The sequence below is a fragment of the Filicampus tigris genome, chromosome 12 (assembly GCF_054856515.1).
Source record: "Filicampus tigris isolate MCC_2025a chromosome 12, RoL_Ftig_1.0, whole genome shotgun sequence".
Classification (NCBI taxonomy): domain Eukaryota; kingdom Metazoa; phylum Chordata; class Actinopteri; order Syngnathiformes; family Syngnathidae; genus Filicampus; species Filicampus tigris.
In genome coordinates, this window is record NC_141228.1 from 14,371,094 (window position 1) to 14,395,109 (window position 24,016).

Below are 24,016 nucleotides of genomic sequence, written 5' to 3' on the forward strand. Positions count from 1 at the left end.
TTGCCTTTTAATTATCAAAATACAAACTGACCATGCTTCTTGACTGGACAGTGCACAGACAAAGTGTGGTGGAGAACCAAAGTAATTGGTGAATTTTACCAAGATTTCCCCATAGAAATGTAAAATTATAATTCACTCTTGTAGTTCCAAAACTTCCCCACGAGATGGAGACATTTAGCTATGGACGTGTGCCGTGAGCATCTGTTCGTTCATCGGAAGCAACAGGCTGACCAAAACTGTACATTATGGTTTTGTTGAATAAGCATTGTTCCATAGTGCTAATATTTAATCCAACTGATAATTTTGTGGTAGGTTTCTTCTGGGAGGTTACAATAAGTGTGAAGGATGGAGTGGACCTGCATGTGAGTGTGAATTTGTGTGTTGTTTTTTTCGTTCGCGTGATTCTGTGAGCGTGTAGCTAATTGTGCACAAATCTGTTGTTTTTGTGTGAGAGTTTGTATTCGTTAGCGTGTGCGCGTGATTGCATGTGAAAGTGTTTGTGTGCGTTTCAGTTGCGTGTCGCGTGAGCGTGTGTTTGGATTTGTCTTTGTTTTGTGCGTTTGTACGTGCGACTGTGTTTGCGTACGTCTGAAATTGCTCTTGTGTGTGTGATTGCAAGTTAGTGTTTGTGTGTGTTGTTTGCGTCGCTGTATGTGAGAATTTGAATGCGATTATATACGTTAGTTTTTGTGTGCGTTTGAGCCTGTGAGAGTGTATTTGTGCGCGTGTTAGATTTATTTGTGCGTGAGTGTGCCTGTTTGCTTGAGCGTATGTGCGCGCGCGGGCGTCCCACTGATGGGCGAGGAGGAGTCCAGTTTCCCCCCTCACCAGGCGCGCCCCTCCTCAAGCTTCCGAGGATGTTCGACTTGGAGGAGGCACCGGCACTATGAAGAGACGCTTGCCGGGAGGAGGCGGGACCGCCAAAAAGTCCAACAACAACGAGCTCTTGCTCCTTCATAACGAGCCTTCGGAACCTCACGACAGCGTCGGCGCAGCCTCGGCTCGACTCTTCCAAAGGGATGCGCGGGACTCGGTGGCACCGGAGGCTGCCGCGCTAGGACGCGAAGTCGGCGGCATGATATGCAACAAGAACGGAGACTGCAGAAGGGAGCCCACCAGCTCGGGGAGCCTGTCCTCACTCATATCCCGACAAGAGATCCACGCCGATGGGGGGGTAGAAGCGGCCGAGGGCGGCAAGCCTGCGACCATGGATGGCTCCGCGGCGGCAGAGGGGCCCGGGGCTGAGGTCAAGAGCGCCGCGGGGACGGAGAAGAAGGACTCCCGGGTGTCTTTCTCCAACGCGCCCGGCGGCAGAGGGCACACCCCGACTCAGCTGTCCAGGAAGGCGGCGATGGAGGACAGCTCCCTAATCGTGGCCGACGATGGAGAGTCCAGCCGGAGCCAGACGTACATGCAGCGGCAGTTCAGTTCCATGCTGCAGCCCGGGGTCAACAAGTTCTCCCTGCGGATGTTCGGCAGCCAAAAGGCGGTCGAGAAGGAGCAGGAGAGGGTCAAGTCGGCGGGGAACTGGATCATACATCCGTACAGCGACTTCAGGTACAGGCGGCACGGGAGTTGCGGGGAGGAAGTGGGCACGCTGATAATTAACCAAACTTCGAATTCATTAAGAATGTCATAACATGAATAAAGACAACAACATATCTTTCGAATAGTAGATTGGTTGAGAAGTTTCAGCACCGAGGACAGCTACATTAAAGTTATTGACATCCATCCATCCATCTCTCCACCATACATATATATTTCTATCACTATCACTCATTCATCATCTCTACCAATCCGTCCATCCACATTTCTCTGCACTCCGTCATCCATCCATCAATCTCTCCACCATCCATCCGTCGTCTATCGCTATCTCTCATCCATCCATCCGTCCATCATCTCCACCGATCATCATTCATCCATCCATTTCTCATCCATCAATCTAGCCATCTCTCCATTCATCTTTCCATATGTCCCCAAAAACATTTAACTGTACATGCAATGTTTTAAGTAAGCATTAATCATTTGACGGTGTATACAAGTGTAATAATTACTCTTGTAAAGTCAAACCAAACCACAGTGAAACTACTGTAGTTGCAATCAAATTTTATAGGTTAGACTTAAATGAGACTTTTAATGAATTTCATTGTTTATACTGACCCTCAGTTATTCAACAGTGAGTTCTGGTTCTATGGTTATCATCGCGCTTTTCCTCATTATCACTGTTACCCTGTTGCGGTGGCACAAGTCATTGATTGATAGCGACATGTGTGACTAGGTTCTACTGGGACTTCACCATGCTGCTATTCATGGTGGGCAACCTCATCATCATCCCCGTGGGCATCACCTTCTTCAAGGACGAGACCACCACGCCGTGGATCATCTTCAACGTGGTGTCCGATACTTTCTTCCTCATGGACCTGGTGCTCAACTTCCGCACGGGCATCGTGTTTGAGGACAACACCGAGATCATCCTGGACCCCAACAAGATCAAGAAGAAGTACCTGCAGAGTTGGTTTGTGGTGGACTTTGTCTCCTCCATCCCGGTGGATTACATCTTCCTCATCGTGGAAAAGGGCATCGACTCGGAGGTGTATAAGACGGCTCGGGCGCTCCGCATTGTGCGCTTCACCAAAATTCTCAGCCTGCTGCGCCTGCTCCGGCTCTCCAGACTCATCCGTTACATCCACCAGTGGGAGGAGGTAGGAACACACACTCCAACTTAAGTACTACAAAATTCAAATGACTGGCGATGGGCGATACTTGGTATCGGTACAGCCTTATTTCTAGGTATCGAGTCTACATGCATGTAGGATGCCGATACCCACCACTGATAAGTAAAGCAAAGAAAATCTGACATTGAGTAAGTCCTCTTCGGCAGTACTGTGGCAGTATGACACATCTCCAAATCATCATCTGTGTCAGAAAGAAAGGTTTTGCTCACAATGTTTTGTCATTGAGTACTCAAAGAGTGAATACTCATACTGGTATCAGTCTGAAAAAAAAGAGGTGTCATACATCCCTTAATATTAGATTACAGAATATTTCCATAATGCAATAAGTAAAATACCTAAAATTGTTTTATTTCTTGCCGAAAGGAATTATTTGATATTCGAATACAAACAGTGGAGCAACACATGTAGACAGATAATTTATCAATACTCACAGCAGGCATCTATTCTTTGTCCTCTACAAAAAATGACCAATATTAAAGTATCTTACTGAGTCACTTAGAGAATCAGTTAGAAGAAGCACTTTTTTCGTGTCTGCATGACTTTATCATACTGCCTCACGGTGGGAAAAGTGAGGCTGTTTAATTCCTCACATGATAATTGAGGACATTATTACTCAGTTGTTGAAAAGTACAATATTTTGAGTGCATTTTTCCTGATTAGAAACACCAACTCAATTTTTTTGAGTTGGTGGATGGATGATTATTTGACTGTTTTGAGTCATGAGTATGGTCACAAAAATTAAAATCATATCTCAAGGCACTATTGTGGTTATAGTAGAAGAAAAAGTCATCATTTTACAAAAATGTTTTTTATTGTTCGTGGAAAAAAAAAATCATAAATTTCGAAGATGAACGTCATGTTTCTGGAGACGGTAGTTGTAATTTTTCTATGAGAAAAAGATAATGTGTGAAAAAAAAAAATACTGTATGAGGAAAAGGGTCATATTTTGCAAGTAGTTTGTCTAATTACTGTCTTCCTCTCAAATTTTTACAGCAATCAATTGGTTTCACTAGGGGAAACAAAATCATTTTATGAGAAACTGTTGGCATTTTGCCAGAAAAAGTTCATGTGATTACAGTAAAGCTACAATATTATCAGCATAATCAGGAATGCAGTATGCAAGTGCTTCCCGACCATCTCGGCGGCTACTGGCACATTTACACTGTACTTAACTTGAGTTGCTTTGTGATCCCAAGCATACAATTGTTGACAGCTACTTGGAACAGGGACTCCAAAAATAACCTTGAGGCAATGAGCCACGTGCTGCTGCACCACATCTAACGACAAAAACATTATTATCTGATCACATGTAGCGGCCTACTCCCATTACAACTGCTGAGGCAGTTTGAACTCTGTTGCTAAATCAATCAGCAGCACCAACCAAAGCTTGTCTCTCAGATGAATTAACAAGTCAAGTCATTGTAAAAGCAGAGGCTACAGTGGACATAAAAAGTCGACTAGAACATCTGAACTTTATTTGGAGATAAGCAGAGGTGAAATGGTGGCATTTGACCAGTTTGAATGTGATTGATCAATCCCGAGCACAGCCACTTCCCCAGTGATAAGAGGGTGTGCATAATTGTGCAACCGCATCATCACAGTTGTTTTACTCTACTTCGCTATAAGATTAAAAAAAAAAAAAAAAAATCAGTTGAGTTGTGAAGGTTGTAGGTCACACGAAAAGTTTTGAAATGATTTATCGTATCTTTTTTAAAGAGGAAGTCAACCCAAACAATTTTTTTTCCAGAATATGTTCTATGCAGGCCCACTGGTTGCTTCTGATTAATATTGCGTTTGTGAAGCAGCAAAATCCACCCGTTTTTAGCCATCTCAGGGGGCGGCCATTTTGTCAATGTCATTTCCAGTTGACAGAAGTGACAAAATGGCCGCCTCCAGAGATGGCTAAAAACGGGTGGATTACTCATATTTCACAAAGGCAATATTTATCAGAATGCCTTGTTTCAACCAGTGGGCCTGCATAGAACATATTCTGGATAAAACATGCTTGGTTCACTTCCACTTTAATACCACTAAAACCTAGCATTCGAATTAGGGGTGTGTAAACTTTTTATATCCACTGATTAGTCGTAAAGCCATATTCACTTATACTCCAAAGTAGCTACATGCGTTATTATGCTACCTAAACACAATTAACCCCGGTGCACCGTGTTTGTACGTGTATTTAAACATGAATCCCATCCTTTCTTTTTCAAGATAACTGAGCTTCTGTGAATCGCTGAAAACAGCCACACAGCCTTTTAATTACCGAGCGGTAATTTGGGGAGAAGCCTAATTAGCATTTCGTCGCACACAAACAACAACGTGAACCGCGCTCACTACGTTCATCACATCAGCTCTGCGTGGTTTGGCTACAATTATACAAAACATGTCATGATACTAAGAGAATAGCAAAAAATATTTTGCGGAAAAAAGTCATTGTTCAACTGTTCCTCACACACAGGGATGCAAGATAGAAAAAAAAGAAAAAGATCAATAAAACTTCAATCGCAAAGCTCAACTTTAAGGCCATCAGATGTTCCAAAAGTAAGTTATAGAACATAGCATAGCATAGCATAGCATAGCATAACATAACATAACATAACATAACATAACATAACATAACATAACATAACATAACATAACATAACATAGCATAACATAGCATAACATAGCATAACATAGCATAACATAACATAACATAACATAACATAACATAACATAGCATAACATAACATAACATAACATAATATAACGACCAAAACACAGACTAAGACACGCAGAAAGAGGACAAGAACTTTATTGATTTGTTCTCCACGCATCTCCTTCCATAACAAAACTCAGGAGTTCTCATTTGCAAACATAGAGCAGTTGTGGCCGCAAATAATTATGCAGCACCAATTCTAGGCCTGACCAGCACTGAAGATTTGGGCGCAGTGGTCGCTGATGTATCATTGCATATATTTCAGAGGGGTAATGTACCTGTGTGTGTGTGTGCGTGTGCGTGTGTGTGTGTGTGCAGAGGCTGCGATAAGCATTGTCGGGAATAAGCGGAGCAATTTCCTGGGGCAGGAAGCTCTTTTATTATGAGCTCTTCACTGGCTGACGGGAGGATGCTTTTGTCTTAGGACAGCGTGAGGGAATGTGTGTGTGCGTGCGTGCGTGTGCGTGTGTTTTCTTGTGTGTAAGTCAAAGTGATTGTTGTACATTTTCCAAAGCAGGCTGCTACATGTAAAGCGATAACACAAGTGTCTTGAGTCTTTGTGAAGCAGCATGTGGCTCATTACTCAAGGTTATTTTCGTCCTCTCGGTTCCAAGTTAACATTTGTGTGTTAATGGTCTGGAGGCGGCTCGTGTTTTCGTAAAAGCGTGACAGCTGCCTATTGCAATTGTGTGTATGTTGGCTGCTCGTATATTCTGACACAGATTGCAGTGTGACTTTGACACGCGACCACTTTCTGCTCGAGTATCATGGGGGGAGTCGAGGTGGTGGGGGTCCATTTGTGAAAGAGCTGCATTAATCATGAAAGGGGATGTCGATTGGGTCTCCTTTTTGCCATTGGACCCTGAGAGTGAAGCACCTTGTCTGAAAATAGAAATACACTGATGGAGGCCTGTGAATTGCTGTAACATTGACATGCACTGTACATAAAAATAAATAATACTAGTTTTATTATAATACTAATAATGCGAATACTTAATTGATTTTACAATTATTCTAACACAAAAACATTATTTCAATTATACTGTATTTCACATTTTCTATAACAAAACTATTATTTTCTATAATATTTCACATTTTAGTTAGAGTAATTAATGGACATTTTTTTAATTTGTTTTAGCATTTTAATTCATTAATTAATTTAAAATACACTGACTTTGTATATTTAGAAAAAAACCTTCATACTCCTAACGCAGTTCCCAGTATTTTTATTTAATCATATGTCATTGTAACCCATTTCCTAATTCGACCCAAAATATGGTAATTAGTCACAGTTACAAGTAACATCACCGTGAGGTTCGTCAAGTCCTGACAAGTTACCCAAAGGAATAACTGACATCCTCCTGCCAGATCTTCCACATGACGTACGACCTGGCCAGTGCCGTGATGCGAATATTCAACTTGATCGGCATGATGCTGCTGCTGTGTCACTGGGATGGCTGCCTGCAGTTCCTGGTGCCCATGCTGCAGGACTTCCCCTCCGATTGCTGGGTTTCCCTCAACAAGATGGTGGTAAGTCGTTCGACTTTAATTTTTATAACCGGTATATAATATGCATACGGTATCTCCATAAATGAAATGCTTGAAAAGTGCACTTTGGATGTTGCTGTTTTTAGTTTGTCAGATGTCAAAAAGTACATGTAGTTACTATTTTTTATTTTAATTTTTAAAGTAAAAATGAAATGTATTGCAATGCTTTTGGCTTTCTTAGTGTAGCTATTATTTATTTATTTTTTTGCTTGACATTTCTTTCAGTAGTATTGTGGTAATACCGATAATGGCGCTAATTTTGGTCACTGTAAAATGTCATTTTCGTCCCGTTTCATCTCTACTAAGATCAAAACCGATATCATTACTATTTCCTCATGGAAAGACCATTAACATTGCAGTATTACTGCAACTTGAATAAACACCAAATCATCATTACTAAGGCATTTGAAGCTTTGAGGTCCGCCTTCAAGGAAACATATGCGAGCAAGCAGTTTTGATTTACTGTATGTCTCTGGGAGGATTGCAGAAATAATGAGTTGAAATGAGTTGAAATGAGCCTCGCCGCACAGATTTTGTAACACGTCCAACGAGAAGAGATTCTGGCAGTTAACAAGCACTCTCAGATCATCCGTACGAAGCACAGCCCATCCAAAATCCTCATTAGGATGCTTTTTATAATATTTAATTTTCAGCAACACTCACAGGAACATTTGGTACCATCCATGCTCACTGTCATTTGTGTGTGCTAGCAGTCAAATCAAACAATACCTCTCAAACTTGAGCTTGGTGGAGGTAAATACAGGTGACATAAAAAAAAAATTGAACTTTTTAATCTTATAAAACCAAGAGTGATGGAAGAAAAATATTGTATTCATAGTAATTGAAACCTTAAAACATGCCATGTAAGAAACAATGATGGAATTTTCTTTTCATTTTAAATTACATCCTGTAGATGGCGTCCTTATGTACGAATGCATTCAAAAATTCCCTTTTTTTTTTTTTTTTTGCGTGACCCTGTGTATTTTTTTGAAATACTAATGCTGGCTAAATATGCACCAGAAATTCTTTGAGCAACACAAAGATCAGCACAATCTGATTGGCAATGATCCTCATCTGGCATTGCTCCTGTTTGAGCCGAGGCGCCATATTTTAGAAAGATTACGGTAAACCTTTGGCCTTCGTAAAGTAATAGCACATCTGTCCCAAACCAAACACGCATTTTCTCCTTAATAGAGTTGGAAAGCGTTGCTTGTTGGTATTGTTATTACGCGTGATAATAAACCTTGCATCTCAGCATTTGCGTGCCAACTTCTCTTTGCTTCCATTATTCACGTTGGCTTTGTTTCTTAGTCGTTATTCCTATTAGACCAAATAAATGACAGTTTTGAGGGTGTTGAAGTAAACTCGCCTCTCTTTGGAGGCATTTTGATGCTGCGAGAAACGTACATTTTGACCTGACCTCCCAAATTTCTCTGCCGTCCTTCCTCAGAACATTTTTCAACTTCAGGCCCTGGAGTCAATTTCACTTTGTTCAGACGGTGGTTCTCAAAACTTTTTAAAAGTATTAAGTACCACCTCAAAAATGACTTGGCTCTCAGTAGCACCATAATACTGCACTTTTGATAATAAACTTTTGATCTCAACTCTCTCTAGTGTTCAATTTGGTGTTGATCCAAATTGGGATTGTTTGGCCTCGGTGGAGGTCTGCGCTTGTGCTTTTTCTGTTTGGCCTCCTTCTCAATGTCATAGCTGCATTCAAGGACCCGCCCTTTTCTTTGCAAAAATCCTCCATTAATGCAATTACTGATAAACAGCAGATGGGCCTCTTAAAATAGAAGATGGCGCTCCGTGAAGTGCTGGTATGTGTTCTTTGACACGTCCATAGATCCATCATTCCATTCTCTAAGGCGCATGTGCTCATTAGGGTGAGTTGGAGACCTGGACTGGTCAATCTCTGCTATTTTTCTGACGTTTTAATAGCAGCAAAGCCAACCCCATTCAGATGACGCAAGTAGGAAAAAAGTTGAAAGTTTGGACATGCTTTTGGGCGTCGGATGCAAGGCCGCAGCTTGCGCCATCATTGAGCTGGTTGGTTGCACTCGGCTGCGCGCTCAGCAGCCTCAAACGTGCACCTGCGTCGTCTCAACACTTGTTGCGTCCAAAAGACACAGGTGCTAAGTTCTTACTACTGCTCAACCACTCTTTGGGGAAACATAAGCAGATTTGTCGTGCAACTAACCCAAACCCTGGATGGAGGGAGGGATGGGATGGATGGATGGATGGATGGATGGATGGATGGTTAGATAGATAGATAGATAGATAGATAGATAGATAGATAGATAGATAGATAGATAGATAGATAGATAGATAGATAGATAGATAGAAACAGTTTGGATGATTAAAAAAAAGAAAGCAATCCGTCACACCAAATATTTTAAGTTTAGACTGATATAAAACATTCATTTAGTTCAACTTGAAATATTCAACTTCATGTAGCACATTTGCCTCACATTTTATAGGTTGTGGCTTCACATCCCAGCTCTGTCCTTCCTGCGGAGCTTGCTAAGAAATTTCAGGTTAAACAGAAAGGACCGTTTACATTGAGTAACTAAGACAACTTGATTATCTTAATTCCACACCACTTGAAATGATTAAGAAACACAAATAATTAGTTCACAAGAAATGAACGTTTTCACATTGCGCCAAATTGATTATTTACATCAAAGCTCAAATATTAGGTGTGATGAATTACTTACATTGTGTAAAATGTCATCCCATGATTCATTTTTTTCAGTGCAGCTTACAGTGATTACTGATTACACTTCATGCAGTGGAAGACAGATGCAGAATTTTTTTCAAAATCATTCAAAATTGCCACGGTTGTTTCAACACTCTTCCTATGTGGTGTGTCAAATTTACATTACATTTCTTTGGACTTTACAGGTACTTTAAAAGTTCAATATTTCAGAAACACAAAATGTTAAGTCGCCTAAAAGTCATCGCTGAGTCATCCCTAACTAAACACAGGTTTTTTTCTTGATTGTGTTGGAACCCATTGATTCATGGCACTCGTATTAAGCCCGATGGAAAAGATTTTGTTGCGTCCGGTGCACTTCACGTGGTGTTCATCCATTCTTTTGCCACCATTTATCATGTGGTTGTTGGACATGTTTGAATAATACATAGAAACAGGGCACTTTTAAATCATGAATCATAACATAGCTCGCAGGTGCTTTTGTGTTGCTTAACATATTAAAAGTCGAAATGGAGCTCTGCCAAGCAAGATAAGCTCTCTGTTGTTGCTTTTAGATGTCAGGGAGGCTCTGCACCTTGTCACACGCACACACTTGCGTAATGACCTATCATACATCACAGACGTCTCATACTCCCATTGTGCTGCCATCTGAAGGTATTATCTGCAAATGCATGCAAGTGGCAAATTAGCTGTTCAGTCTAAAGAAAACGGCCACCGCAATAAACACAAGTCCTTTTATTTCATTATGCACACTCCGCAACCAAAAGAAACGTACCGAGTGTATCAAATATTGAAACTCACACAGAAGATGATATAAGCCCCTATTTGTGCTCATGAATTAACTACATGAATTAATTGTGGTGGCATTCAATGATAACAATGGATAACGGTCATAAAAGTTAAGTAACAGCTCGACTCCATTTTATTTAGAGCACTTAAAAAGACAACTACAGATTTAACAAAGTGCTGTACAAAAGACGGACATAAAAAACAATCAATAAAACAATAATAGCAATCAACTGAAAAGTACTGCAAATTTAGGTAGCTATACATGCTCAGCTAATAAGTCCTTGTCAAAAGACTTGATGAAGCAGCATGTGGTTCATTTCCCAAGGCGGTTTTTGTACTTTCTGCTGGTTAAAGGTGGATGGATGGAACTAGTAAAGAGCTCTTGTTGTCTTAAAGTTATTTCGGAAATATATTGTTGAAAGCAGTAATCTTTTTAAAAAAAAACAACTTACTATATTACTCATACGTTTCATTTTAGGTGTTGACAGATGCGTGACACCTCTAATGAGTTATTTTAGTAAGTAACATAACATTTAATAAACTTTAACAACATAAAAGAAAACATTAGTATGCGAAAAATATGAATCATCGTCAGTGTTACTTTTCATAGCCTTTAATGCAAACATGTTTAATTTCCAGCTAGTCATAGAAATTGCTTTTCATGTTGTAGACAGATCAACTTTCCGGATGTCGCTTGTGGGGACCACCACACACTCAGACTGCATATCATTCCCATTCCCAAATGAATCATGCAGTCTCATCACGTCTATGCATTTAATATTTGCAATTCAAATTGACGTTCTCTAATGTGTTTATATCCATGCATAGTTTTTGCATGCTGTGGTCACCTCTTCATGTTGTTTATCCAGCAGGAGGGTGAATCAGCACGCTTGCCACATCTGGAGCGCCCCAAAATGTTGAATTAATTGGCTTTGTAGCAGATATTGCTCAGTGTAATTGCTGCATGCTAAAAAGGTGCAGTGCAGATGTTTGGACAATGTCAGGATGAGCGGTGCCAGTGGAGGCCTTCCTCTTCTGTAATGAACCCACGACTGGGGAAAAACGCACAAATCGAAGCAAACTGGAGCAGGCAGATGTGCGCTCGCCTCATTAGCGTTTCTTCCGGCTCTTCCTCTTCGAGACAAAGCTGCTTTTGATCACGACGACGATGATGATTAGTCTCTCTAACAAAACAATCACCAATACTTACAGTGATAGTAGTACTCTTGAAATAATCACTTCCTGGTTTCAAAATGACCAATGGAGCACGGCATAGGAGGCAAGAGGGGGTCCGTTCATTCTTTTTTTTTTTTTCCTTTTAGACTTGTCGTGAGATGAGTTAAGCGCGGGGTTGAGATGTTTATCAAATCTATCCGAAGTGGGTTGATTGCTCGTCCATTCCCTTCTAGAACGACACGTGGAGCGAGCTCTACTCCTTCGCCCTCTTCAAGGCCATGAGTCACATGCTGTGCATCGGCTACGGACGCCAAGCCCCCGAGAGCATGTCGGACATTTGGCTCACCATGCTCAGTATGATTGTGGGGGCCACCTGCTACGCCATGTTCATCGGCCACGCCACCGCACTCATCCAGTCCCTCGACTCGTCCAGGCGCCAGTACCAGGAGAAGGTAAGGACGTCCATTTTTTTTTCCCCCGAAAATGATCATTTTTTTGTGGATTAATCGCAAAACACTGGAGACTTTGGTGCTTTCTTGAGCTGTGTTTCTTTTGAAGTCCAAATGATTTTGTGTGCTCAGAATGGACCAAAGAAATAATTTAAAATAAATCCATTCACTGAAATGTGATCAGTTCAGAGGTGCTGTGTCTGACGTCTTTGTGTCAACCTTGGAGACCTGTCTTTGTAAAACATGACATAAAACCCGAAACCTCATTTAATCACCACAAAGACTTGGCTAAGACTGTCTGTGGCATTTAACACGAGTTCAATGGTTTCCTCCCTTAATTCCAGCACCCTTTGATAGGAACAGCATGCGTTCCATTAATTCCACGCTCGTATCTGCCAATCATATGGCCTTGGCCTGTCTCGTCACCTGTAGCGCTGATCAAAGCTGAGCGAAACTGAGGTGCCCTTTTTGGCCCCTCGTTGCTTTCCTCTGCAGCTTTCTTTAGATCCCGGAAGAGATGCTGCCTATTTGCACCCACGTTAATGCTGACACATAAATCCTGCACACATCAGGGTGCTTTGTTGTCTGGCCGACTCGTCGGGCCAACGTTGAGCTGAGATTGACCTCTGTGTGTTGTGTCGATATTTTGTCAACAGTAGGAAACGCCCCTTTTTAGTTCATTATTCCCAAGGAGAGAAGGAATTGGTTCCAAAAAATTCACTAGAACTCAAATTCTTTTGACACGGATTGGTTTATTAGAAACAGCAGACATGCAGACTAAATGCTTTTTTATTTTTTTTAGCTTTGCAAAAAACAAAACAAAAAAAAAACAGTGAAGTTGACCTTATATGAAATATTCTTTTGTTTTGTTTGCTACTACATTGTTGAACAGTGTGGAACTGATTGAAACATGATTAGAAGCTTTGAAAATAAATGTTTGAAAATCAGTTTTACCTCATTTGAAACATGTTTCAATGTTCAAAATTGAAATATAGGTTCATCTTCTGTTTTGAGTTCATATTTTTATATCCGACTCCAGAGGAGTCAGTGCCTCACCAATCATCAACCTCACTGCAAGTCGCTGCAAAGAAGCTGTCGACAGATGTTATTTGGCCGTGGTCGATTTAATAGGTTTGGCTTGAAAAGTTAGTCAAGGGGTTATTTTTGGACTGCAGTTAGTTAGTAGTGTTTGCTGTATTTCCCAGTCCAGCCAACATGTTTGTGATTGTTTGTCTTTCTGGATGGCTTGTCTGTTATCTTTTTTGCATCTTGTTTGTTCATGATCTTACTTCCAACTTACTGCTTAATGCTATTTTTAGACCCCCAAAGTCTTTACGACATCCAGCAGAGGAGGCTAAAGTAAAAAAAAAAAAAAAAGCCTGCTGTGAGTGATAATTGGTTCAAACTTTGTGTAAAGTGGAACAGTATGGCCAAGCAACTCGTGATTTTTCAGTCCGACTGAAGTACCGTATTTAGAATTGTGACCTTGCTGTCCTGTTTTTTTTGTTTGCAGTGTCTTTGGTCTTGTTTGCTAATGAACTCAACGCCAACTTGTTGTTATTTTCAGACTCCCACGGTGTCGCTATTATCCCAGCGAGAAAATGTATGCTGGCCCGCCTATTTGTGTTTGTCTGCTTGGTCGCAGCCACCTGTACTTTACATCTAAAAAAAAAAAAAAAAAAACAACCTGTCAACGTGTTTAATTGGACTGAGGTGGAAGGTGTAAACAAATCCTCTGGTGCCCTGTGAAGACATCCCCAGCATTGTTTACCTTTATTTTCCAGCTGTGGTCAAGCATGGCTCTCTTTTCAAGGGAGCTGCGATGTCCACAAATGAATCTGACATATATTGCTGCACCATGCCAGAGAAATCGATTGATGGTTAGGCTGCAGGCAAAGTTCTAAAGATTCTGTTTTTAAACTGAGTATGGAGAGGATAATTGGGGGAATAGTCTGCTGGCCGCTTTACTGTAATATCTGACTTCTGTCGGGGACGTCTCCAACAGTCATTTTCCTTTTATTTCCATGAGCAATTAAGCAACAAGGTGCGAGGAACCCACCATGGCCCTGATGCAAGCAGACTGTAACAGTGCCAAGTGAAAATAAGTGGGAAAATATGTAAAGTCAGTTAGGGAACTCTTTTTCACGTGTGTTTCTATGTCTGTATTATACTGCCACCAGGTGGCCAAGGCACGCACACCCAAAGGAGCAGTGCAGTGCCCACTGAATTGAAACAAATGTGGCAAAAACTGTTGAATTCTTTAGTGGAATACACAGCGTGGGGGCATTGGTCAGCAGGTCACATCTTCCGCAATGACTTTGACGTCCTCTTCTCACATGGAGGTGAGCGGTGACTTCATCTTGTGTTCCTCCACGTCCTCATCCTCAGTCCTCGCGCCCCGCCACACCTCCCTCCCTCATCAATTCGCCCTTGAGTGCCGAGCGAGGCACCATCTGCCCGCGGACGTGGTGCATGGACATGGGATCCTGGCGATTATGTAACCGCTCCCCCCTACTTAGGGTGCACTGTTGAGGAACATGTGACCACCCCCTACAAGACCAACAGCGATGAGAACACAGTCAACCTTGACTCAAAAACGGAGCGCACGGTTAATCACATGATCAATCACTGAGGCCATACAGTAGCAGGTCCACCAGGTCCAGAGACACCTTGTGATTGACCTGCATTCAGGAAAAAAAAAGAAAAGGGGACAATTCAGACCCCCGACTAGGAGAAGGGCAATGGAAGGCCATCCAAAGTTAGAATTTCTACCTCTAAAGTCGGGGTAAATCAATTGAACCCACATAACCGTAATATCACCATTTCCTGTCTGCGTGAACTTGTGCATAAAATAAACAACAACAAAAAAAAACAAGGCTGGGCAGGGGCGGAGCCAGAACATAGCTAATGGGTGGGCCCGGAAAAATCAGGGTGGGCCTGAATATTTCTCTCACTTCGCACAATCCTCCTGTCCCGACACATCGTATAATCAAATAAAAATGACAAATATGACAAACCGAATAATATGAAGTTCAGATCTTCCTTAGACAACCACAATTATGCCATTCTTAATATTTAATCAAATAAAAAAAAAAAACACACACACAAGGAATCACTAATTCAAAACTAATTTAATAATAATAAAAAATATTAAAGTACATATTTTTTGATGATTCTCACTGGGTGGGCAGTCGGTCAGTCTGTTCCCACCCATAGCTCCGCCCCTGAGGCTGGGTCAGGTTTGTTGTCATCATAGCCGTCACGCTAGACGATTTATTTTTTGCTTTGAACCGGAAGGTTTTGCGGATTTTGACGCCTTTTTTCCGAGGCACCAGGACACGTCAATCAGAGTGAAAGCACAATAAAATGCAAGCCCGCAGTCACACAAATGACGCAGATTGCTTAAACGTGGACTTTTCCGCTACATCAACTTTCGGAAGCCGGTTGACTTTTGAGTGACACGGCCGATAATCTCAGACTAATGCCGCGGAAATCACAAAGTCAATAAAACTTCCAACGACAACAACTTCTTCAAAGAGGCGGAGGCGGTGGGAGTGAGCGAGCTGTCATTTGGTTTTAATTGAGAGTGTCACACACACTGACTCACCGGGCTGCAAACATTTAATAGGGGTGCCTGGCTTATCCCACTGCGGCGCTTGTATTGACCACCAACTTCTATGCGGTTACTGACGGGAAGGTTTATTTTGTTGGCTTGTTTACTGATGATATATTATCACAACACTTTGAAAATGTTACTGATTGAATTTAATATATTAGGAAAAAAATAACATTTGAAATTTACCCATAACTTGCTGCTACATGTGATCAGATCATCTATTTGGTGTAGCAGCATGTGGTTCATTGCCCAAGGTTTTCAATGAGAAGACCTTAGATACTGCAGTCCACTTCTGTTCAATGCAATTTCTCACCTCTCACAAGCAAGACAACACTGGTCATTCCCAGTGTTTAGTACAATAACATATAGACAGTATTGCCACAACAGACAAAATATCACATTTCATCATATTTCCTCAAGCCTTTTCGCTAATAGATGCCATGCCCAAATCGTTTGCAGAGGGCATCATCCACTTAACTAAATGCCTCCCTCAAATAGATGCCTCCTTTTTTTTCTCCCCAAGAAAATGGGGAGCAACTGTACTTACTGTACTTAATCTCACTTTCTGTATGTTGTTGTTGAACTGTTTACTGCGGAGCCCATTTGAACGCCGTTGCTAATCAAAATAGCAGCACCTACTGATGAAAGTAAAGTCTAAATTCAATATTTAGGTTGCTTTGTATAATTTGCATTGGATTCAAATGTGAAGATTTAAAGAAGTATGCCGTATATATGCCATTTAAGTTTGATTTTGAATTTAGCAGCTTTTTTTTTTTTGGACCATTGAATTTCTAACACTGATTTTTTTTATTCTCTGTAAAAATTTTAATTAAATTAAATTTAAAATCAAACACTCAAATGACACAAACATGCATAAGTCCTTTGAAAAAAATACTTCAAACTACTTTGACCATTTAATCCATTCCGCTCCTGGGACGGAATGCCCAGCTCTGAGTATACCATTACTAATGTTTCATATTTTTCCTAAAATTGACCACAATTGTAGTGAGTGGTTGACTTGCAGTTCAACAAGAAGCAAGAATCTGTGAGGAAGAGTTGATGTGTGAGTGGTTGTTGTTGCTGTGTCCCTTGACCCTCTCCTTGGAAAACACCACTCATCCAATTGACAGTTGAATCCACAGAGCCATGACTCACGCTGCGTGATACACACACAAAGTCGCCAGCGCACTCGCACGGTCGAGAAAATCCTTGCGTTACATTTGAAAGCTCCAAGAGGTTTCTTGTCAGCAGTCTCCTGGTCTCAATTATCAAGCAATCATCTTCAACCCGACTGACTTTGAAAAGGTTGAGTCAACAAAAAAAATGCGGCCCAGTATAAATCAATGCCCACACGGTACTTTTCGTCCTAATGCTGCTCAATCTTTAAGAGATTTTGTTATGATTGACACAAGTCTCAAACTACCAGCAACAAGATAGAGTGGATATTAAAAAAAAAGTATGAACACCCCTGTTCAGATGACAGGGTGTGGAAACTTTTTTCCTTTTCCCACCGTAGAAGAAAACTGATTTTGAATAGCTGTCCACTGCAGTGACAGTGACCACTACGCAGGAAAAATAACAAGCATTTTTTTCCAACATGCTTCTACTCTTCCAGTTAAAGTTCAATAGCGTTTCCATATTTCCCATCATTTCCACACACAAAACATATGGACGCATTCATTTTACACATGATTCTTATTCTTTCCTTATGGTGGTGATGTCGTTGTAGGTATGATGTCCCTGAATCGGAAATGATTGAAAGCTTTATCCCATGGTTGGCATCAAGAGACATTATGTTTGCATTCACTGTACTTCATGAATATATTACGCTCGACTTTCTGTGGAGATAAACATGACATCCTCTTTTATTTGCGCAGGAAATTTGCTTCCTTTTATATATTCATTAATTTTGGACATGGAATCATTGATAAATTCGTGCTTTTAGTCATGAAATATGCAACAAAAGTGACTGATCTGAAAAATCTGTGACAAATCTGGTAACAATATTTAACATTTCAGTGCCACAATTTATTCCTTATGAATAAAGCGTAATAGGAAGCCGGATTTGTGCTATAATGAGTCAACTAAATACATATTCAAAGGTAGTTGCCATGACAATCAAACATGTAAATGTGTAAAGAGTAGTTGGGCCAAACATAGTGCTTTCTTATTAAACTGCATCATTAAAGCGTGTGGTTTTTTGGGTTATTTATTTTTTTAACATATTTGCTTTGAATGTTAATACTGAATTCTGTTACACACTGTCATTTAGTTCATTGGAATGGAAATTTACCAGAGTAGGCTGCTACATATGATCAGATTATATTAACTTTAGACTTGGTGAAGCAGCATGTGGCGCATTATATATACAAAAATGTATGCAGTAGCCTATAAATCGATTACGCGGTATTCCAGGGAGCGGAATGGGTTTGGAGATTCTCTTTTCACGCTCAATTTATAGTATAGGTGGGACAGCAGTGGCCATTTTTGTCCCAAGACTTGTATGGTGCAGTTTGTTTAAGGCTACTGTACTGTCTGTTTACTATGTACAATTTCTCCCCTTTCTTGCAAGAAATAAACTCACTTGCAGTTTGCCCATTGTTTATGACAGCAATATAAAAAAGACTGCCACATTATATTTACAACCGTACTACAGAAACAAAATCATGTTGTAGTGATGAAAAAAAATGGTGTAATTCACCATCTTCTCACAGCAGGTGTCACGTTTCATCTCATTGCCTGGAGGAATAACCAGGTCACAGGCTTCTCTTGTGGATCCGTGTTTCTAGCCTGAATATCATTATCACTTCTTTTTATGTATAAGTCTGCTCGTCAATGTGACATAAATGTCTTGCTGAACAAAAGTGGTGTGCTCATGTCCTCTCCCCCTCAACTCATCCAAACTTATCTTCCTCTCCGTGGCGTTCAGTATAAACAAGTGGAGCAGTACATGTCATTCCACAAACTGCCGGCCGACTTCCGGCAGAAGATCCACGACTACTATGAGCACAGATACCAGGGCAAGATGTTTGATGAGGAGAGCATTCTGGAGGAGCTTAATGAGCCTCTGAGAGAGGTAGCTAACACACACACATGCACACACACTCCCACACACACAAACTGAATCTTATTATGAAGTGGAGTCAGTCTTTGCTGTCGTGCTTCTTGAATATCGATACATTTACGCTTACTGTCACCTTATGTGTCAATCATTAATTAAGTCTCCCAAAAGTAGTAGTAAGTATAAGTAAAGGTTCAGTGTTTATTTGTTTTGTATGTTTGTAAGGTTAAAGAAAAAAAGAATTTAAAATATAAATGTTATCACACTATAATAAGGCTGATAATAGTATTACATTATGTATGTGCATAATACAATAAATTAAGCATATATGTAAAAGGGGGAACAGATTAATATAACTTTTAATGTATAAAGCATTTAATATAACACCATATAAAATATAGGAAAAATAAAATAAATATGAAACTTTCTGGTTACTCTCGCGTTTTTGTTTTCTTGTTTAGTCTACTTCATAATTACCCAAACAGAACCATACAAACAAGAATGAAGGCCTCACTAATGACAATGAAATATTATTACTATCAGAATGAGGTCAAAATAATGAGGAAAAAAAGTATCATTTAAAGACAATAAAGGTGTAATTAGGCTAAAAGGTAATAAGGCTAAAGGCTTATTTATTATGACGGGGCTGTAATGTTAGAGAATAAAATCATAATGAAAGAAAAAATTTGCGATATTATGAGGTAATCAAAATGTTAAAATTCTCAGAGAAACAACGAATGAAGATATTGCAGGGAAATGTGCTGTTACAAAAAAAACGTGGGAAAACTACAGTGAATAAAGTAGAAATTTGATGATTTAAAAAAACAAACAAACTGTAATTTGACAAGGAACAGGGCCAATATTACCAAACGTTATCATTTTTCAAGAATAAAGTTGCACATACCAACAGTTTTCAGAAAAAAGTAATTTATTGATATCATTTGAAAGGAAAAAAGTAAACATATTTTGCACAATAAAGTTCCAATACATAAAAAAGGTGTTCGTTTTATGACAAAGAGTATACAATTGTAAAAAAAAACTGAAGAAGTCAGCATTTTATGAGAAACAAAGCATAATTTTGCAAAAAGTAAAAATTTTATGACACAGTTAAAATCTTATAATGCAGATAAATATTATCCACCCCGAAAAAAATCATCATTTAAAGAGAGGGGGCAAAAAAAAAAAAAAAAAATGAAAATATAATCTTAATATCACACAATTTATTTTACAAGTGATAAATGATATGATAAAATAGTAATTTGTGTACTATTAGCTCATTCACTGCCAGACATTTTCAGACCCCCTTTTACCCTAACGTTTGAAAAAAATATAAATAAGTTCCTTTGATTGAATGGCTGCACTTTGAAAAGACAAATAAATATTTCCTTGACAGTCAAGTCCGATCTTTTTTTTAACAAAACGTCGTCGTTTCGGTCAGGAAATCGTCAACTTCAACTGCCGTAAGCTGGTGGCGTCCATGCCGCTGTTTGCTAACGCCGACCCCAACTTCGTGACGGCCATGCTAACCAAACTGCGCTTCGAGGTCTTCCAGCCGGCCGACTACGTGGTGCGCGAGGGCACCGTCGGCAAGAAGATGTACTTCATTCAGCATGGTGTGGTCACCGTGCTCACCAAAGGCAGCGTGGGCATGAAGCTAGTTGACGGATCCTACTTTGGAGGTAAGCGCCGCTAGGGAAAAAGCCCTTTCAGCATTTATTCCATATCCAGGTTAAGGTTCATCTACTAGTACATTCTTTGTCCTCACTTGTCAGGCAGACTATTTGACAACTGTGCGCTATTACAGTGACATAAGATTATGCTTGTTTACATCTAGTGTTTCACTAGTTATACTAGTAGCTCACAGATGTCAACTAGAGCACAGCTAGTGACGTAGCTGTCCTACAGTGTTTGCAGGAATATCATTCAGTGGGGTAGTGGACAATTAGTCCACTAGTTAGGACTAGTTAAGACCGTACGTACTAGGACAGTAGCTTTCGGATATCAAATAAATGTTTCATACAGGGGTGGCAAAAGTACACACGGTACTGATACTTGTGTAAAAAAAAAACACTCTGGTAATGGTAAAAGTAGTGATTAAACTCCTGTAACTAAGTATTTGTACTTGGTTACTTCCCACCACTAAAGAATAAATAAAAAAAACCAAACAGCCCTGTCAGCATGCCGCTTGATGCAGGTGCAGCCCATTAGGACAACACAATAGTGATGATGATGATGCCGTCATTTGTCATGTCCCGCCCGCTTTTCATGAGTGTGCACATGGACAATCTCGAAGGTATTTTGACAAGTGGTTGACAAGACGACGGGTCATAGAAGAAGAAGACGCAGAAAAAAAGTGAATGTAATGGAGCTTGGCGGGCCTGTCTCCAAATATAGTGTCTGTGTGCTCAATTAAGACGGCCTGTCAGCCAGACGCCGCTCACAGTCAGCTGGTCGAAGTAACCGCACAGTGGCGACGCATTCACGATCGAGCCCTGCCGTGATTAACAAAAAAAAAAAAAAATGTGCGTAGTTGACAAATTGGTTGTAATTGTAAACTATAAATCTACCACAAACTATGGTCACAAAACACTTAAAATCCCATTGGTGTGTGAATGTGAGGCTTTGTAATGGTGTAGATGAAGCGCTCGGTAAGTGCATTCCATTTAATATCATTTCAAATTCTTTTTACATTTCTCTTAAGTATAAATGGCTTGCAGATGATTTGATTTAACAAATATATATATACACCCGGAAGTGCAAGTGTCCATTTAATGTCCTTCTCTTCCCCAGAGATCTGTCTGCTGACTCGTGGCCGACGGACAGCCAGCGTGCGGTCGGACACGTACTGCCGCCTGTACTCGCTCTCTGTGGACAACTTCAACGAGGTCTTGGAGGAGTATCCCATGATGAGGCGCGCCTTCGAGACGGTCGCCATCGACAGGCTGGACAGGATAGGTGAGTCCTTGTGATTGGATGATTGACGTGGCCTGTCTTTGGGACTGCGAAGGGGCTGGAAACCACTAACCCCTTAACCCCGAGGACTACTTCTGTGATGTATGTAACAGCTCGCTCTCACGCAGTTACCTAGGGAATCCTCATTTTAGTGGAAAGTGTCTTAAAAAATGCATTCCTAAGGATTTCGCTTCCCTGTTAAGATGAAGACACAGGTAGTCTTCTTCAGAAAGGCCTGGGAGTCATTCACAAGAGGAAACGAAGCATAAGGAATCACGGCGCTAACTGACAGCTGTGATGAATAACGACGAAGATGTCTGATGAAGGCAGCGTGAAAATGTATTCACAGCCGTGTTTTTTCTTCTCCTCACCTCAGTGGAGACGTGTCACAACACTCAAACACCTTCTTACCGTATCTAGCACCTTTTCTCTCATTCATTTAAATTACAGCTAGTTTTTTTTTTCTGTCCCTCATTCATTTATATTAGAGCTAGTTTTTTGTTTTTTTTCTGTCTGAGCTATGCTAGTTTGCTGATTTTTTATTTTTTATATAAACGATCAAAAAAATTGACGGCGTCAAAAGGAGGTTGGATTCATTTAGAAAATAACGCGCTAAATTGACAGCCCTAGTGTGTATATATATATATATATATATATATATATATATAATGTATAGTAAGGCGTGTTATAGTAAGGCGTGTTTTAAAAAAAAAAAAAAAAAATCAATCATATATAGTAAGGTGTTTTTTGTGAAAAAAACGACCATGTAAGGAGTTTTTTTTTTTAAAAACGACCAAGTATATAGTAAGACGTTTTTTTGTTTTTTTAAAACACCATGTAAGCCGTTTTTTAGTCAGGCATTTTTTGTTGGAAAAAAAAAACTGTTTAGTAAGGCATTTTATAGTAGTACTGAAAGCTGTCTCGGGCTGGAATCAACCCTGGTCATTCATGTCACAGTCACCTGCTCTAACCACTCAACTATAGTCATCTTGCTGCTGACCGGCTGTTTTAACAGAAACAAAGTGTTAGCATCATGTTGAATGCTAACGAACACATCAAAGGCATTGTTTGATAAGAAGTGAGACGACCATGCGTAATGCGTTTTTGTGAGGAAAAAAAACGACCATGTATAGTAAGGCGTTTTTGGTGGAAAAAAAAACCGACCATGTATAATAAGGCGTTTTTTGTAGAAAAAAACCATGTATACTCAGGCGTTTTTTGTGAGGAAAAAAAAGACCATGTATAGTAAGGCGTCTTTTTGAAAAAAAACAAAAACAAAACAAAAAAACCCATTATGTTTAGTAAGGCTTTTTGGGGGAAAAAAACTCATGTATTGAAAGGCGTTTTTTGTGAAAAAAATGACCCTATATAGTAAGGCGTTTTTTTGAAAAAAAAAATAAATAAAAATGAAAAAATAACAACCATGTATAGTAAGGCGTTTTTTTGAAAAAAATAAAATAAAATAATAATAATTAAAAAAAGACCACATATACTAAGGTGTTTTTTTGTGAAAAAGAGACAATTTTTTGGGGGAAAAAAAAACACCTTCTATAGTAATGCGGTTTTAGTCAGGCGTTTTTTTGCTAAAAAAAATCCTGCAAGCGATGTGTTAACAGCAGGTCACCGGAGGTCGTGAAGTTTCATGCTTCGAGTCAGTACACAGTGTGCAGCTTATTGCGTCATGTAATTGTCGCTGATGTGCTGTGTGTTGCAGAGACACTTTTCTCAAAACCCCTCGCATGCTTGGAATTATTCGTGCCCATGCGTCCAACCAATATGCTGTAACGTGTATATACACAAAAATGACTTTTACACCGCTGCTTTAAACCATTCCGTTCCAGAAACTTTGGGAGTAGATTGACAGTCATGGCCATGTTCAGAAATGACCCCCGATGCTCCGCTTCATACGGCAGCTTGCCTTTACACATTTGCAAAAGTCCCACCTCTTCTCACGTCCCATCTGTTGCCATAGCAACCATATTCCACACATGAGCAATCGCCAGTCAGCGTGTGTATTTGGACAGTGTGTTTTAAAGAGCTAATCAACCAAAAACACTCTCCGTGTGGACCCAATGGACGATAATCACCCACAGTGCCTTCTGTTGCGGGACCTTGTGTGTGTGTGCGTGTATGGGGGGGGGGGGGGTCGGCTGGGGAGCATCAAACAGCAGCTGCCCCAAGAATACACAATCTGAATAGACCTGAAATAATGACTCAATCAATGCATCTCCACGAGTTAACAATATTCCAATATCAGCATCTGTTTTCAAAGC

The 24,016-nt window shown here is 40.2% G+C and overlaps 1 protein-coding gene across 1 annotated transcript in view; it reads left to right on the forward strand.

Annotated features, from left to right (window-relative positions):
- Window positions 1-886: 886 nt before the first annotated feature.
- hcn2b (hyperpolarization activated cyclic nucleotide-gated potassium channel 2b) overlaps window positions 887-24,016 on the forward strand; it is a 29,830-nt gene continuing 6,700 nt past the window's right edge. The window contains exons 1-7 of the mRNA XM_086046985.1: window positions 887-1,557; window positions 2,279-2,702; window positions 6,805-6,966; window positions 11,899-12,117; window positions 18,660-18,806; window positions 20,230-20,470; window positions 21,582-21,746. Coding sequence (XP_085903111.1) covers window positions 887-1,557; window positions 2,279-2,702; window positions 6,805-6,966; window positions 11,899-12,117; window positions 18,660-18,806; window positions 20,230-20,470; window positions 21,582-21,746 — 2,029 coding nt within the window. The remainder of the gene's footprint in view (window positions 1,558-2,278; window positions 2,703-6,804; window positions 6,967-11,898; window positions 12,118-18,659; window positions 18,807-20,229; window positions 20,471-21,581; window positions 21,747-24,016) is intronic.